The sequence below is a fragment of the Cygnus atratus genome, chromosome 6 (genome assembly GCF_013377495.2).
Source record: "Cygnus atratus isolate AKBS03 ecotype Queensland, Australia chromosome 6, CAtr_DNAZoo_HiC_assembly, whole genome shotgun sequence".
Taxonomy (NCBI): Eukaryota; Metazoa; Chordata; class Aves; order Anseriformes; family Anatidae; genus Cygnus; species Cygnus atratus.
In genome coordinates this window covers 28,082,028-28,095,408 of record NC_066367.1, presented here as the reverse complement: position 1 = coordinate 28,095,408, position 13,381 = coordinate 28,082,028, and the positions used below count along the sequence as shown (strand labels likewise).

The following is a 13,381-nucleotide window of genomic DNA, read 5'->3' as shown; positions in this document are numbered from 1 at the left end:
GAGTTTTTACTAGTTATAAGCCAGCGTTACTGAGAACTTTAGTAGCACAGCTCAACTGTGTGAAAGAAAAATATTCAAAAACAATAAAAATCATCACTTTTATGTTAATGTATTGAAAACTCAATCAAGTTTCTCTGGAAGCTCAAAAAGCACATTTCATGTATTTTAATCTCTCTCACAGAAAAAAAAAAAAAAGACTTGTACAAGAATACGTCTCATACAAGCAGACACTGAAATAAAGCCTATCAGAAACATTCTACCCTTTAGAGAATGTGTTTAGAATGGAAACAACATACCTATTGTCACAGTTAATTACTATTATTCCATGATGAGTAATCAAATTTTTGGTGAAAAATCAACACTTAGGATGTTTCAGCTAAGAAAAGCAAAAAGATATTTGAAGACACTATAAAGCGACTTGTGGAAGCTAAAGTTTGAGTATCTTGAATTCACAGCCTTTTAAGTTAAGCTTATTTCAAATTCAATTTCCTATAAAGCACCATAATTCCTCTTCTCTTTATGTGGTGCATCATGGTAGCCTCTCAAACACAATGTATTATGTCTCTGAGAGGAGCAAGAGAGTTTCACGTACCTGTACAATCATTTCCTGCAGGCACTATTGTAGCACTACAAAATACAAATATTCCAGGATTTGGACAAAACATTTGGAATTTTGCCTGAAGAGGGCTTGAGGGTTCACTTTTAATCTACCACAGTTGTCAAAGAAAAGGTGTTATTACCTGATTAGAAAGCACCTGCATTACAATGTGCACACATAGGATTCAGTCTTTTAAACAAAAATAAAGCCTTGTTAGATTCACTGCTTTTGCATTTGTTCCCTGAGCTAGATTTCACATATATGTATTTTAATTTAACACTTCACATACAATTAAAAACAGATTATACTTGGTTTTCCACAGCTGCTTCTCAGCTTTGCCAAAAACACTACTTTATTTCTCTCAGCAGGCTTCACATAGCACTCCATGTCCACTTCTACCAAGTGCAGTTTTTGCACCAGGCTACGTCCCACTTCTCAACACCAGCGGGTCCTGCCTGTGCGATGCTCTTTGGCCAGGAATGTGAGTTAAGACCTGGTTTCACACAAATCAAAACAGTCTTTATCCCATTCTTGAAAAGAGTTCTGTATGCACAGAATATGGTGCAAATAAATTTGGGAAGAACTTCTGCTTACCTGACTAAGCATTTGGTTCTACACAAATTCAGGTGAAAATTTTAATGTTTTTCGGAGTGTGGAAAGCAGCTTCAGTTAATGCCTCTTTCTCTAAGCTCTTTGCAAGAACAGCATTATCAATTCGTACTTCCCAAAACAAAAACAAAACCAATAGAGCCTTTTAAATTTAATTACCAAAATACTTTTTAACTATGGGTATTAAATACAGTTGGATGTCAACTGTGGATCCATGTCTGAGTATTAATGGCATTGACCTAAGGACTTCCTCAATAAGTTATGAGGCAGGTTACACATCAAGCAAATCCTCTACATATGAGAAAAAACAAACAAACAAAATCACGTTTCATTGCAAATGCATCAACACTAAAAGCAATAGTGCACCTGGATACTTTACAGCACAGTACAGGTAGTCCTACCTGTAAATGATGAATAACTATTTTGATGGTAACATTAGGAGACTATTTTTCTTTTTCCTGCATACTAATAAATACTCCAAAAGTTCTCACTCTGTGGTATCCCAACAGCATAAACCATCATATATTGGTAACCTCAAAGTAGCTGTTTCCATATTTTTGTCTACCATATGTTAGACCAGTAGTGTCATTAGACATAATTTCTTCTCATATGATCCTCTATTGGTATGTTTTCTTTTTATACATTAATGAAAATTTTGTTGGGGTCTGTGACCCTGTAGCTCAGATATTCAGGACAGATTTTGATGAATACGGTACATTTGGGGAAAAGAATGCTATCAGCAGCAGATGTCAATGAACAGCATTAGGAATAGGCCAGCAAAACAGGCTTCCATCACATAAAGTTTTGAGCCTTGTGCAGGACAGATCATTAATAATCCAAAGGAATACATTTTAATTACTATCTTGCAAGTCACATTAATGAAAAAAAACAGCAGCAGAAGGGGACATATGTAACCGGTGAGGGCAAAATGCAGTTGCTTCTGGAATTAGAAAAGAGGAACAGAGAGAGTTTGGTAATGATAGTAATGAACTGATTCCTGACACCTCAGGGGCCTGCTACAGTCAGCTCTCTGCAGGCAGCTTTTCTACTTTGTTGACAAATGCAGCCATGAAGGCAGATATGCAAGACAGCTCTATACAGGCCAGGTCACCTCCGGCAGGGTTTATTTATGAGCTTGCATCAAGTACTCTACAGAGTTGCCTACCCTGCTTCTGAGGCAGTGGATTCAGCGTGGGATAGTGGCTGAGCAAACAAAACCTGTCAAATCCAGGCTCGTCAGAAGCTGGGTTTCTTTGCCCTGCTCTCCTCAGCCCTTCCAGTTTTAGCACCCCAGCTCTGGCAGAACTCTACACAAATACAGCTTGTCCAGAGAGGGCCTCATTCACCTTCATGGGGCTTTCCTCCTCCTTGAACAATGAACAAAGCCAGATATACTCAATATATCTCAGGGACACACAGTGGGTTTGACAATAGTAGTATCTCACCTCACCCTTTTTTTTTTTCCTTCCTTCATGCCCTGTGGTTCCCTCATTGCCTGCAGTACCTCAAAGGCATGGTAAAGATGTGAATGTGCATTACTATGGAAATAGGAAGACTCAAAGGCTTAGTTTTCCGGTGACAAAGGCTGTTCTGGAAGATAAAAGAAGAGGATACTCCTATACCAATATCTTGTGTATACCAATATCTATAGAGGGGACTCCTATAATTTGAATAATAAGATTAGATGATCCATATAAAAGAAGGCCCTTCAGTTATTGGTCACAATCAGCTGTTCACAAAGTCTGTTCAGACACCTGAGATTTCTGTAAAAAATGAATTTCAGAGATGACATTCTTTCTGTACAAAATAAAAAGCTGTAAAGTTCCCCAAATTCACAAGGTATTCCAGTGAATGCAGTCAGCAAGAAAGAGGTTTGGTTTGATGATTGGCTTCAATCAAGCAGTTGCATTTGAAGTGAAAAATGGATTCTAGACAGAGAGACCAGAGTAGCAAATGGACTTCAGGACAGTCATGCACCACCATGGCATGAAAGAGGTTCCTCCCATTTCAGTGAAATATTTGGTGAGCAGCAAGACTTTCGCTGCCAAGGCAAGAGAATTTTCCTTGAGATGAAAGACAACCTGGGAGAGTTGTTTAAGGATCTGAAGGATCTCTAGAATGGACTGATGATAGTGCAACCCTCCATGCATTTCAGAAATGCTTTATTCTTCATATCTGTATTTATTCTTCAGACCTTTCCCCAGTAATGCCTACATCAAGAACACACCTTCTTTTTGAAATGGGGCACATCTTTTAGGAAGACAATCTCTTTCAAGGTAACTGCTTGAAGTGATGGCAAATCCTTCTCATCTACACATAACTTGTTCCAATAGTTAACTATTCTCAGCTGGGGAAAGGGAAGAGAGAGGAAGAAAAGATTTTTTTGGACTAAATTTAACTTCAGCTTGCAGCTACTGGATCTCAGTGAATTTTCCCACCCACTAGCAAGAGCTTTCAACAACTCTCCTTTTTTTGGAGGCACGCACAAACTATAGTCAAGTCATATTTAACACCTTTCGAGATCCCTTACTTGGGGTCAGGGTGCCAGCCTGTGCCTCTCCTCCCTCGGCAGAGGTCATCTCCCATTCTCTAGTAAATACCAACAAGTTACTCCACTGTTCTGCAGTGACAAAACTGGCTGGCATCATACTGCAAAGTTTGGAAGTATGGTGAGGAAAGGAGTCAGGAGCTAGATGGAAAAAGGTATTTTTCACTAAAATGATTTAAATAAAAAGAAAAGGGAGAAAATTCAAAAGACTTCCCCATACAGAATGCAACTAATTATATTCCTGTTCATCTGGCCAGCATAACTCCAGGGGGACTAACTTAGTGTCACGTCAAGTAGGAGACTGGAGTTAGCAGCTCGCTCAAGCGTCTGCTTAGATATCATTTAAAAGCCAGCATACCTAGAAGTGCATATTGTGTTCTGCCAAACACCTGGCTTAGGACTTTTTTTCAGATGCTTTCTCTTGTTTTCTGTTTCTTTTGCTACTCTGAGAAATTAGTAGGTTCTTCTGCACCCAACACCGAGTCTAGGGAAACAAAATCAAAGCAAAATCCTCAGCCTGTCTCCTCTTCCAAAGTATGCTCCAGCCACTCTTGTGAATTTCTACCTTGGAGCTGCACTGAGCAGCCTGATTTATCTAAAAAGAACAAAAATGATTTTCTGGTTTTCCACTCTGCAGCACCCATTTTATTTCATGATAAGGCAAATAAATGCATCTACTACTGTCTTACTCCTTTCAAGACAATGTATAGCAGGTTAAAGTCACAGTTCAGATCTCAGCAGGTTTCAGATTCAAATGCTCATTATATATCAGGGGGTCAGTGTTCAAGCAGAGAAGCACAAAAGTAATCTTCAAGAGGCATGAAATTTCTTAAGTTTAGAAATTCTTTGTAAAGGTCACTTTTTTTTTTTTTTAAGCTTTTAAACAGGCAACCTGCAACTTAGAATACCACTCAAAAGATGACCAGATTTCTAATGGATTTTAAAAAAAGGAAAAAAAAAAAAAAAACAGAAAAAACACCTGTATCCCCAAACCAACAAACAGTAGATAGTTTAGCTGAGGAAATTTCTGTGTGTGTCCTGCTATCATCAAGAAATTAGGAGACACAAGCAACTCTGTGAGTTACCACGCTAATGAAGCATGATATGTAACATCTCTCTCCCATGAGGGTTTTCCAAAATCTACTAGAAGTGTAAGCTTATTCTTCCTTAACTTCCTTCTTGTGGATTTTAATTCGCTTTTTCCCCTCAACCTGGCATAAATTTTCACAGAATGTGTAATTTCTAATACTTTGGAGATTTCTACTTCTCTGTCAAATATGTTTGAAGTTTATCTTCCTGTTCAAAATCACTGTGTGTGGGAGGGGGGAGGGGGGGCAGGTGATAAAAACACCCAGCATAACTTGCTTAGGCTTCATTTCCTTAGGAGACTCATCTGAAACACTATAAAACTGCACTTAGTTTTCACCTTGCATTGGTTAATATGACCTTGTGGTACAATCTCCTGTGATCTCAGGCTACCAGCACAGCATATTGTAGATCAGCAGCTCACCAACCAAAAATATGGATGATGAATGCAGCCAGGCACCAGTACAAACAGATACTTTTCATGCTCATGTACAAACCTTACCAAAGTGTTTCTGGTAACCAAACATTAAAGAAAAGATAGATCAACATGCACAGTGAGGCATTTCTGTGCAAATCGATACAAATTATATTCATAAACTAACATTTACATAAAGAGCTTCTCAAAGAAATCCCTCTACAACTATGATTTTTGAAAGTGAACAGTGACTCCAGGATATAAAGGGTCCAAGTGAACATGCACGCTGTCTGGAAATGAGGCCTTATTGCAAATATTGCACACGAGCAACCAAAAAACCATAGCACTTAAAATGACAAATCTTTTTTTTTTTTTTTTGGGGGGGGGGGGGGAGGGGGTGTTGTTTGTTTCAAGAACCCTTATGGTTCCTTTGTACTGACTCTCTTTTAAGTGAAGGCTTCACAGGGATAATTTGGACACCATTTCAAACAGAGTGCCCTATTATAGCAAGACACTCTTGTCTATTTCCATTATTCCTAAATTCTGAACTCTTCTATGTTAAAATATATACACTTTTTTTTTCCCCCTTCAGAGAAAAGGCAGCTGCTCCTATCTGTAAGTAGTCCAGTAGAGACAGCAGGTGAAGCTGAGTTTTCACATGCATTTTCATGGTATTTCAAATTGTATTTTCAACACTTGTCTGGCATTTCTGTCCCCTCTAACACAAGTACAGAATTAACTGTAAAGTTCACCAACTAGCCCCCAGCTACTGGAGAGTCTCTGAAGATGCAGACAATGGGAGAAGGTTGTGAGGTGTCCTTAGCAAATTCATGCAATATCCAGGCAAAGTTAAGCTCTGAAGCCAAGGAAGGCTTTGAATGTCCATGCCATAAGTCTAAAACTTCTTATGGAGACTGAACCAAAACCTACAGAAGCCAAAGGAAGTCTTTTCATTGACATAAAAAAAAACTTGGGACACAATGTAAAAGAATATTAAGGTACCTAAAATACCATGTGTCATATGAAAAATACAAATCCTTTTGATAGTACAGATTTCTCGTCCTTTAACTGTCTGTACCTGAATTTTACAGTCTACTCCTGAAATTTCTGTTCTCATGCATATCCATGCACCAACTTCCTATAGCTTTTACTCATCCAACTCAATCAATCGAAACTTTCAAACAAATAAAAACAATTTAGAAACAAAGATTTTTGACAACCTATCCCAGCAACTTGCTTTAGCCAGATATCTTGTCTTTGGTTCAAACTAAAAATTTAAGCTGAAATCAGAAGTTCAAATTCTAGTTTGACTTTCTTTCTCATTTGATTATACTCAAACCATTCAGATTTCCCCAGACATAAATCAGCAGAAGATTTAAGCCTTCTTGCCCTACTTTTTACCCCCAGCTGTCACACAGACACCACCTTACACATGTGAAAATTATTACCATTCTTCTCTATCTGCGTCACAGTTGCAAAAATATCTCATATCCAGACAACTTTCTTCCAGTCCACATGCACACTGTTGAATGCCCGGAAGAGATCCTCCCCAGTAAAGATGCTTTTCATTGGCACGGCCAACCCACCAAGCAAATGGCATTCCATCTGGATGAAAGGAAAAGGGGGGGGGGGGGGGGGAGGGGGAAGAAAAGAGAAAGAAAGAGAACTTGATAAGCAAATTGGAATCTCCTGAGAATGATAAAGAGAATGGAGGTGGACATGTTAAATAATACTGAAAGAAAAGATGCAAAGTGGAGAAATAACAAACCATAAACTCATAAACTTTCCCCAAATTCCATTTTAATGAATACATGTTGAGGAAGCAATAGCTATATGGTAATACCATTTGGTTTGAGGAGCAGCTGTTTCCCCATTGGTCTCATATGCCAAACACCAAGAGAATCTTGGCGCATTTTATCTGCAAAGACTTTTGACATGCAATCCCAACGCTACTGTCTGCACCAGCTGTGTCCAGAGTGTTTGCATGATGCTAGAGGAGAGGTCTGATCACTGAAGGAGTCTGAAAGCAATTCTCCTGCTACGACTCACATTGCATAGCTGTCTTGAACCGAAGACCTCCTGCAGAATCTAACCACTGTGAAGTAAATTCCAGCTCTTAGATCAGGATTTTCATATTACAATTCATACAAAGAGTAAAAATCTTCTGAAATAACACAAAAACTCACCTATTACTGTGGTCCTAATCCAGCTCCTTTTGAAAATAAGAACAAAATTTTTATCAGTTTCTAAGGGAGCAGGACTAGGGATTTTAATATGCTCTCCAAGGGTGAAATTTGCAAATGATAAGCTTCATAAAATATTAGAACATCCTGGATTACATAGTCAGGTAGGAGATAAGTGGGGAAAAAGATTTCCCTACTTATGAATTAAATTATCTCTGTGAAGTTATCTTCTATCTACAGGAGCTCTAAGATCTATGTATTTATATAAAGCAAGGTAGTTTTTGTTTAAATTTCATAATCTGTTTTACATGAAATGTTAAATATTAATAGCCAGTTATAGTAAGCAGATTCAAATATAATGAAATCCACAGATTAACATTTTGCTAAAATTGACTTTGTCTTCCAGCTCAGCTAACTTTTCCATTGACTTCTTAATCCTTAAATCAAGAAATGTAATCAGTTACACGTACAGGTAGATAGCAAATTTAGCAAAACTGACATATCAAGTCTTTCTGATCAAAGAAACCTGGAAAAATAAACTGCAACACTAATGTAGAAAAATGTATCAATTTATTCTTCTGCTTTACTAACATTATTAGTAGGAAGCATTCCTCATTATACAAAGCAAGAAAGTGTAAAATATGAAATGCAATCAAGGTTAACTGTACAGTGTAAGGGACTAATTAAAATGAGTTTTAGAATCACTTGGCAAAATTAATTCATATTTGTTTTCCTTCTAAGCTTAGGCTGCTGAACTGTAAACTCATGAAAAAAGGAAAATAAAAGTAGGAAGAGTAACTCCATTCTCATGATACCAACAATTAAGACATGAAGATTTTGACCAATACCCAGTGGTACTCATTAGAAAAATCATGATTCAAGAACATTTAAGGATTCATCTTACAGAAATGTGCACAATCATTTTAGTTCTCGTATTTTTGTCAACATAAAGAATGTTTTCATTTTTTTCTTTTCAGCTAATGTTGTGAGAGTTGATGCTGTGGCCAGTGAAACAAGTCTGTACTATATTATTGGGAACTTACTTGATAAAGCTTGGAATAGTAATGCTAATTGAATAAAAGGGTGATTTGTCTAGCAGCTGGAATAGACACTTATACAGAACTGCTTAATTTAATTTTAAAAGTGCCCTTTCTGGAAAAAATACTTAGATAAAAGATAAATCCTTCAGGCTATCAGCAAATAATGGTATTCATTAATCAAATTCAACCTGTGTCTTAGATTCTTTTGGCAGAAATCATTACATACTTTAGCATAACAGTGAAATAATAAACAATCATTCACAGGAATTAAGAATGAGCAGTTTTCTAACATCTTTCAATTTCTGTTATGTATTATCAAGCAATACTGAGCAAACATACAAATAAGATTTATGATATAAACTGAGGAAGTACAAGAAGCACCACAGTTTGAGACACTTAAAACTAAGTTAAATACAGAGCTAAAAACAACAGAGCTAAACATTATAAGGAACAATCTTATTTTGTCAAAGGAATAGACAACAAACAAACAAACAGACAAAAAAACCTTTTTTTTTTTTCCAAAAATTCTATTTATTAGGCACAATTCTGTCACCCTTTACTCAAGGTAAAAAAATTATTTCTCCCTAAGTAGTCTCTTTGAGATCAATTGTAGTATTATGGAAAATTATGCCCTGATTATTCAAAACTCTTTTCCATGTGCTTATTTTTTAACATATGAGAAATTGCAGACCTATTCAGCAAAGCTCTTAAATCTATGGGACTTAAGCAATGTCTGTAGTGTTTAGAAATTACTGAAATGTATATTGTCTGTCATATACCTGTAATGCTGAAGTAAAGTAATATTATACTAGCAACATCAATCTATTCCCAAGCTCTTTCAAGGAAGTTTACATCATTATACCATCACAAAGCTGGAGGATGCCTTATATTATGATTGAGTGTGGCTGACAGGTATTGACTAAGGTTCTTTCTTCTAAGTCTGTAGATTTGTTACAATACCTCCCATTCCGTAATCATTACTATCAGTATTATTATTATTATTTTTCAAAGCATTATCAATTCTCTTCCACCTCCAAATGAATCAATTTCCTTTCCTTGATAAAGCCTCAGACTTAGGTCAATTATGTTAATCAAGGGGTTAACATGGACACAGAAACTAATGGCTGTCAACAGAATTCCACTTTAAAATTTCTAAGCCAAAAAGTCCACTTAATAAAAGTGCTCCTCTTTCTTTATTCTGTGCTTACATTGTACCTAACAATACACTATTTAATCAAAAAAGGAAGTCAAAAGCCTGCTGCACAAACTGAAGTACAATTTTCTATGCATTTTCACTTATTTAGAACTGAAAAAAAAATCAGCTATAATAAATTTATTAAGGTTGTCTTTGAACTTCATTCTATGGTTCTTAAGGAGAAAGTGTGTGAAACAATCCCAAACCAGACAAAGCAAACAAGCCTCACGTGACTGAACCCATCAGTAAAAGAACTAGAGACTACGTTATTTCAAGTATTTATCCCCATATTGCTCAATCAGCCTTTAGAAAGTTTTAATTTTGATAATAAAATTCTCAAAAAAGGGAAAGATTTTACATTTCCTACAGAGGACAATAATCATTTCTGTCATGATGCTGTCTGGGAGAATCTACAAACAACTGTGATACTAACATCACTGTTTTTACCAGAATTTAGTAGGACATTAAATAAAGGGAGACAGTATTTTGTATCAAAACAAGTACTGCTGCTTGTTCACAATGCCAGGCACAAGCTGCAGAAAGCAAGGTTGGTATTGGTGTTCTGAAAAAAAAGAAGAGGTTTCATCTTCGGTTGACCATTTTGATGTTTTTTTCTACCTGCCTCTACAGCCTGGTCCACTGTGGTCTGTTGAGCTATTCAACAGCTGAATGCCCAAAATCTGAACGCCCAAATAAGACTTTGGAAACCCTGGCATATACAATACTGAAACACACAGCCAAAATCTCAGTTCTCTCCATCCTGAAAGGCAGAGTGTGAGCTCCTTTTGGATGTCGGTTCTTCAGCAGATCTCCAGTATCTGCTCTATCGATGTGCTTAACTAAACTGTTCATTATTAGCTCCATTAAATCTACTTTAGCAGAAGCAAAGCTGGAACAGACCATACAGTTAATGAGCACAGAGGCTAAGGACTATGAAGACAGTACTGGTGAGACACATAAAGGTTGTTCCCAGTGATCCTTAGAAAGAGAGAGGGCTTGAGATCAAATTCACCTGCAGTGCTTATCTGGCTCTTGTGGAGACAAGAGTGGCTGGACACATATTTGGTGTCCCTCTACCCCCTTACTAGAAAATGTCCGTCTGCCTAAATCTCCCTTGTACTGTCAGTTCCCTAATTTTCTGTATTAGAAGGCATTGATATTGCTAGTGATATGAGTTATTTTATGCTCGCTCATGTTTTAAATGGCAGACAATGATTTCAAAAATTATTTGTGTAGGCACTCAGAAGCTGGAGGAGGGGGAGAAGCAGCATATTCCAACAGCATTTAGGTTGAAAATACAATGTATATAGATCCCAAGCAACTTCCATGGAGTCAGTTTACTTTCCTATAGGCAGAAATTCCTGCCATTGGCTTTTATGTTTATAAAACATGAGTTAAAATAAGCCATGCATTTTTAACACTATTATACTCGGAATGTCTTTCAAGATTTGTCTGTATCATTTGCCAGGTGGCTTTTGTTATTGCTACAAACAAAAATCTAATGATAGAAATATAACAAGATAAACTAGATCCTGTGTTAAACTCCTGTGCTGTGCAAACTTAAATTCTGTCTCCAGTAATTACATACCCTAACACAGGGCAGGCTTCTGCACTTAGATACTGAAAATACTGAAACAAGTCAGTTTAAGGCCTTTTCCACCATCACAGCATGTCAATTTATTTGTATCTGTCTGTTGAACTACTGAAACCATATTGTATTTAAACAACATTCTCTTGGCAGTCTTATGTTCAGTTTTCTCTCTGAAGTCAAACTGGGTTAAGCAGAGAATGGAATTAAATCTTATGCCTATATCTTACCGATAAAAGAGCAGGCTAATTTACATCTATGCTGTTTTCTCTTAAGTGGAAAGATACACATTATCAAGAGATGATGAAAACTGAGAAAATACTGATTCTAGAATTGAATAAAGCAATCAAAGACAATTCTTTGCTACAACACTCAAACTTAAGATATCAGTTTGCATGAATGACTTCAACAAAATCAGATCCTGCAAATGGCTCACACGGTATCCTGAATGTCAGGTAAAACAATCAGTTGGCAAGTCTATGTAAACTCGTGTGTGGCAACATCAACCTGAATAACCAAATGCAGAGGCCAATCCAGAGGACAAATTATGCTCTCAGATGATCCATTTTTAAAAGGCTTTTGAAAAAAAAATGGAGAAGGGAGTAAGAGAATGAGAACAAGGGAAATAGTGATTCAAAGATTTATTTTTAAGAGTTTACCATGATCCTGTTTTCTCTTGGTTTCAATTTGTTTCCATCACATCATTTCTCTAGCTTTTTAAAAGAACGTTAAGAAATTCAACTGCAGTCTAACTTTCTCTAATTAAACTGCAGCCTAACTCTCCCCTTTGGCCTTTTCAGGAGGAAAAAATAAATAAATAACAAGAAACATTTATATAGTAATTTTGCTCAAAATTATGGATAAAGTGGAGAAATATTCCATATTGAATGGATAATACAAAATAAAAAATTCTTAGAGTCTGTTTATTCAACAAAGAGGTCTATGGTGCTAATGACTCTGAATCTGTATCGGTTTAAATGGCAGTTTACAATTTTGGGAGAATAAACTAATCACAGTGTGATACAAACTCAGGCTGTGTTGCATTAACCAGTACATGCTACCCCTTCTTTGAAACAAGTGCTGACAATTAATGACAAAACCAAGTTGCTCATAGGTTTATAGACCCTGGTGAGGGACTCATGGCTCTGCCCCAGCAGGTAAGAAGCAACATTTTTCTTCTGAGGTGGCAGCAGGTGGTACATCACAATTGAAAGCAAACTCTAGATCAGTTTGTCTTGAAAAAATGTAATGTGTTTAATATGGAGCCAAAAATAATAATAATTAAAAAAAGCAACACACTATGACGTTTCCTTCGAACATTATTGACTGAGCCACCAAATTGTTCAGTTGTTTTAGTACCACACTACAGTGCTTTTATATGGACACATACTTGTTTTCTGCTTGTTTCTTCTCCTTTCTGTATAGCTGTAATGACCATTTAACATTCGCTTCCTTTTACCCACAACTTCCCCCATGCCAACTGTGAAATTAGGTTTTACTGTCCTTTTTCTTTCTTTAAACTGACACCCACATACCACTGCCCTAATTTTCAGAGATGACAAATGCAACCACAGGAGGTCAAACAGTAGCAAGACAGATGCCATTCTGTACTGAATAGCAATGCTGCTAGCCAATGTTATTAAGATTTCCACTGAATTTGACTTCAATTTGTGGTCAGATCCTGTAATCTTTATTCAGAGCAGCTATCAAAAACTGAAGTAGTTCTGCTAACACCAATGGACCCACTCCCAGGCAAATGTTACCTAGTCACAAAATCTGACCCTAATTTTAAAAAATCTTTTTTTTTTTTTTTTTTGTGTGGTTAGAATGAGGGGAAAAAAGGCACTGCTTCGCTGACTTTTCTTTCTCATTATTCAGCTTTGCTGCCAAGATGCACTACTGCCATACAAAGTCTCAAGCTAAAGTAATTGCTTTAAAAAGAGTAGAAAAAAAAAAAAAAACAACATGCAGCAGCATTTGTTGTCTTCTCCCTCTGGAACAGCTGTTATCACAGTGTGCTCTGTTCTTCCCGGAGTTGTTAAGATATTCTTGCAGATGAGAATGGGCAGAAAGAAGGTAAATAAACATGGAGTTTTACTTCTAAATTTGACAGAAGCCT

General features: G+C 36.8%; 1 protein-coding gene across 1 annotated transcript in view; it reads right to left on the bottom strand.

Moving 5' to 3' along the window:
* Positions 1 to 13,381, bottom strand: part of CNTNAP5 (contactin associated protein family member 5) — a 216,383-nt gene that overhangs the window by 45,505 nt on the left and 157,497 nt on the right. Inside the window, exon 15 of the mRNA XM_050711667.1 lies at positions 6,705 to 6,861. Within this exon, the coding sequence (XP_050567624.1) occupies positions 6,705 to 6,861 (157 nt within the window). The remainder of the gene's footprint in view (positions 1 to 6,704; positions 6,862 to 13,381) is intronic.